Here is a 5,165-nt window from a genome sequence, read left to right as displayed (position 1 = left end):
AAAAAGAAGCATCAAATAAGATGATAGGAGTCAGATTTCACATATTAATTCTATAACAATTGTAAAGTGGCTAATTTCTTGATTAACAAAGATTATCAAATTGAGTAAAAAAAGACATCCTGTATGTACTGTTTGCAAGAGATACGCTCAAAACTAAAAGACTCCAAAACATTGTCAATTGATTGATAAAGTGTATCAATAAATGTAAACAAAAGAGAGAAGGGTGGCAATAATAAAGTGAGAAAAAGTAGAGTTCAAAGGAAAATGCATTCAATGGGACAAAGACATAAAATCTGAAAGGAGACTACAATCGCATTTAGCTTTTATTCAAGTAACATAGAAGTGGAACATAAAGCCAAAACTTTTTTTAAAGGACCAAAGGAAAATTTGACACAAGTCACAGTTATAGTGGGAAACTAACACAATTCTTTTAGACTTTGATGGATCAAGTAAACCAAAGTATTTCAAAATATAGAACTATTAAATAATACCTCTACGAAACTTGATTCACCCAATATATTTAACTCTACAGAGGATATACATTGTACTCAAATGTCCATGAAACATTTACAATAGTCAGATAGTTCAATAAATTCATGAAACTAAACAGACCATATTCTCTATTACAATATAGTAAAACTAGAAATTTACAATAAAAAATTAATAAGCAAACATGACAGAGAATTTAGCAATACTGTGCTCTTCTAAATAGCTCTTGGATTGGAAAAAAAAATCAAAGCAAAGATCTTGTGCCAAACATTCTTCTGGGTGCTGAGAGTATAGCAGTGAACAAAGTTCCTCAGGGGGTTTTATAGTCTCATAGGGAAGACAAACAGTAATCAAATAAGCCAATAAATATTTGCATGGGAAAGGTTCATGACAAAAAGTTCTAGGAAGAGAAAGAAAACCAAGTGTGAGTAGACAGGGATGGTGGTCAAGGAAGGCCTCTCTGAGGAGTTAACATCTGAGCAGGGACCCAGCCCTGTGTAGGAGCAAGTTAGGCACCCACATGGGGAGGGCGCACCAAGGGCAGCAGACAGCCAGTGGCCATCCTGAGTGGGACAAGTTGGGCTAGTGTGCCTGCAGAGCACCAGTGAGTGAGGGGAGCACAGCTGAGGAGGAGACAAAGGCAGCTCACGGCCCCTTGGAGGAGCTCAGCTTTTATTCTAAATGTGACAGGAAGCTATCAATGAATATGGTGCAGAGAGGAATGTGATATGACATGTATTTTTTTTTAATTTTTATTTTATTTTTAAATATGATTTATTTTTATTGCGGTAACATTGGTTTATAACATTATATAACTTTCATGTGTACAACATTATATTTCTACTTCTGTATACCCTACAGCGTGCTCACCCCCAGAAGTTTCCACCTGTCACCATACAGCTGATCTCCTTCACACACTGCACCCCCCACCCCCACCCCCACCCCTTCCCCTCTGGTAATCATTACTCTGTTCTCTATCTCTACATGTTTATTTTGGTTTGTTCATTTATTTTGGTTTTTGTTTGTTTTTTATATTTCACAGGTGAGTGAACTACGATATATATTTTTAAAGAGCTCCATCAGTATGGAAAACAAACTTGAAGCTGAAAGCAGCAGGGGAAGCAGGAAGACCAGCTAGAATGCAATTGCAGTGGTCTGGGCGGCAGTTGACCATGGTTTGGACAGTTGTGAGAACAGTGGAGGTAGTGAGAAGTGGTTGGGTTCAGGATGTATTTGAAAGGTGGAGGTGACAATGGATTGGGTTAACTGGTGAGGAAGAGGAGAATTAAGATGGAGTTCTGTTTGTGGCCTAAGTAACTGGATGAATGGTGGTACCATTCACTAAGAGAGAGTGAGAGAGAGAGAGAGAGACAGTAAATTAAGAGTGATGTGAGAATTGGTACAGCCACTAAGGAAAACTGTATGGAGTTTCCTGAAAAAACTAAAAAATAGAGTTACCATATGATCCAGCAATCCCACTCCTGGGCATACATCTGGAGAAGACTCATGGCAGCACTATTTACAATAGCCAAGACATGGACGCAAACTAAATGTCCATCTACAGATGAATGGATAAAGATGTGGGTGTGGGTGGGGGTGTGTGTGTGTGTATACACACACACAGTGTAATACTATTCAGCCATAAAAAGAATGAAATAATGCCATTTGCAGCAACATGGATGGACCTAGAGATTATGATACTAAGTGAAGTAAGTCAGACAGAGACAAATATGTGGAATCTAAAATATGATACAGATAGACTTATTTACAAAACAGAAACAGACTCACAGACATAGAGAACAAATTTATGGTTACCAAAAGGGGAAAGTGAGGGAAGGATAAATTAGGAGTTTGGGATTAGCAGATACAAACTACTATATATAAAATTGATAAACAATAAAGACCTACCGTATAGCACAAAGAACTATATTCAATATCTTGTAATAACCTATAATGAAAAAGAATATATATAGATATATATATATATGAATCACTTTGCTGTACACCAGAACCTAACACAACACTGTAAATCAACTATACTTCAATAAAAAATAAAAATAAAAGTAAATAAAGAAAAAAAAATTTAACATGAAACAAAAACAAACAAAAAAAGAGAGTGATGGTTTTATTTAGATCACTTTGGGATTTTCAATACCCTGGTATGAGGCTCTCCGTTAACACTTCAGTGATGATCATGGGATGTGCCTCAGATATCACCCAAGAAGGAAGAGCAAATAGAGTGGGTTGGAAAAATAAATAAGAAAAATAAATCATTTACCTAGAGGGCAAGGACTAAGCCCTGGGTCACTTCAACAGTTAGAGGGTAGGAAGATGAACAGGAGTCAGTAAAGAAGTTGCCAAAGAGTAGGAAAATTAGGAAAAGTGATATCTTGAAAGCCAATTAAGGAACGTTTCCGGATGGACAGGAGTGATCAAATTCTGCTTCATCACATAAGGTGATGACTAAAAATAAATGACCCCTGGGTTTAGCAAAACAAAGTCACTGGAGATTCTAATAAAGGTGGTTTTGGTACAGTGCTGGGCTGAAAAGACTGACTAAAATAAAGGAAGATGAAGAATTGGAAACAAGAAATATGGACAGCTATTTGGAGGAATATTGCTATGTATGGGAACAGAAAAATGGTGAAGTCACCGAGGGTATAAGGCCAAGAACTTTTTTTAAGATAGGATATATTACAGCATGTTTATGTTGTTGTATTATGTTACATGGGATTGCAGATAGGACAAAAATTGATGAAGTTATTTTAAAATAGTGATAATGAGATTATAGTATATGAAATTCTATGGGATTGGGATAAAGCAGAACTCGAAAGTATTTTAGTGTTTAAATAGTGTAATTATTAAACATAAACAAGAAACAATGAAATGAAATAAGGACTGAACACAAAAAGCTGAAAAAGAACAAAAAAGAAGAAAGGAGCCTCTTTTACCGAGGACCCGCCAGCATGGGCCGCCTTTGCGCCAAAACCCTGACATTGAGAAGTACTGCACACGCCTGGGCAGCGACTCACACACCAACAAGCACGTGTGCGAGGAGACCGCCATTATTCCCAGTAAGAAGCTCCACAGCAACATCACAGGCTATGTCACACATCTGATGAAGCTGATTCAGAAGGGCCCGGTAAGAGGTATCTCCATCAAGCTGCAGGAGGAGGAGAGAGAGAGGAGAGACAATTACCTGCCTGAGGTCTCAGCCCTGGATCAGGAAATCATTGAAGTAGATCCAGACACTAAGGAAATGCTGAAACTCTTGGATTTTGGCAGTCTGTCCAGCCTGCACGTCACTCAGCGTACAGTTGGAATGAATTTCAAAACACCACATGCAGCCGTTTGAATCTTTCTGCTGTGCTGTCGTATTTGCAATAAACCTCAGACAACAGCAACAGCAAAGAAAGGAGCGAAGAATTACTAAAGATAAATTGAGAAATTAATTAATAAAAAACAGCCAATAGATTAAATTCAAGAGCTGGTCCTTTGAAAGACCAAGAAAATAGACAAGCATTTGCTACATGGTCCAATAAAATGAGGAGAAATATACCATATCAGGAATTAAAAGGGAATATAATCACAGATATAAAGGAAATTATAAAAATCATAGGGAAATAATAATAACAAATACAACATATCACTTGCCGCATGCTAGGCACTGTGCTAAGTACTTTATAGTTATTAACTGATTTAAATCTCACAACAACCCTATGAGCTAAGTATTTTTTTAGCCCAATATTAAGATAAAGGAACTGAGGTGGGAAGAAGTTAACAAATTAGCTCAAGATCATCTACCTGGTAAGTGAGAGGCTGGGATTCAAATCTAGCAGCCTGGCTCCAGAGCCTGTACTTGCTACACTACAGTGTAGTACAGCCTTTTGGTATGTGAAGCAGGACTGTGCCAACAAATATGAAAACATAGGTTGCTCAGAAAAGCAAACTGCTGGAATTAATTAAAGAAAAGGTAGAAAATCCAGAAAGACCAATAGTCATGGAAGAAATGGAAAAGTTAGCCAAAGACATAATGCTTGTAGAGTCCCCAAGCTCAGATGGCTTTACAGGTAATTTCCTATGTTATTTCAAATGTTTCAGAGCCTGGATAGTAATAGAAAGCTTTTGGATTCATTTTTATGAACGAACATAACCCTGACACCAAACCTGATGGAAGTAGCAGGTACCCACACTCATATATACAATTACAGCTCATTCTCACCTATGAATAGAAATAATACCTAAGACATATGTAGTGCTTTCTATATGCCAGGCCACACAAAGCAGTTTACATATGTTAACTCATCTAAACTTCATAACAACCCTATTATTGTCATTTTATAAAAGAGGAAACACAGAAACTTTAAGTAACCTGCCAAGGTTAGTGGCAGGTTCGTGGCAGGTTGATTAAACGATAGGAAACCTACTAATTCTATTCATTACATCAACAGAATAAAGGAGAAAAACCACATCGTCACATTCATAAATGCTGAAAAGGCACTTAGTAAAATTCAAAGTTTCTAATTAACAAACAAATGAAAACATTTATGGTAGATTAGAAATAGAAGAGAACTTTCTTAGTATGTTCGAGAATACATCATAAAGCAAAAATTACAGTAAAACACTGTTTCTACTAAAACTAGAAACATTAATAATAAATACTTAAAAAAATAAAA

The 5,165-nt window shown here is 36.7% G+C and overlaps 1 protein-coding gene across 1 annotated transcript; it reads left to right on the top strand.

Annotated features, from left to right (window-relative positions):
- Positions 1 to 1,661: 1,661 nt before the first annotated feature.
- Positions 1,662 to 3,844, top strand: LOC130834474 (40S ribosomal protein S17-like). The gene is made up of 2 exons (XM_057704622.1): positions 1,662 to 1,691; positions 3,455 to 3,844. The coding sequence occupies exons 1-2, from the start codon at positions 1,662 to 1,664 to the stop codon at positions 3,842 to 3,844; spliced, it is 420 nt and encodes a 139-aa protein (XP_057560605.1).
- Positions 3,845 to 5,165: the final 1,321 nt, after the last annotated feature.

This window comes from Hippopotamus amphibius, chromosome 13 (assembly GCF_030028045.1).
Source record: "Hippopotamus amphibius kiboko isolate mHipAmp2 chromosome 13, mHipAmp2.hap2, whole genome shotgun sequence".
NCBI classification, from domain to species: Eukaryota; Metazoa; Chordata; class Mammalia; order Artiodactyla; family Hippopotamidae; genus Hippopotamus; species Hippopotamus amphibius.
The sequence above is the reverse complement of the archived record's forward strand: the minus strand, read 5'-3'. Positions and strand labels throughout refer to the sequence as shown.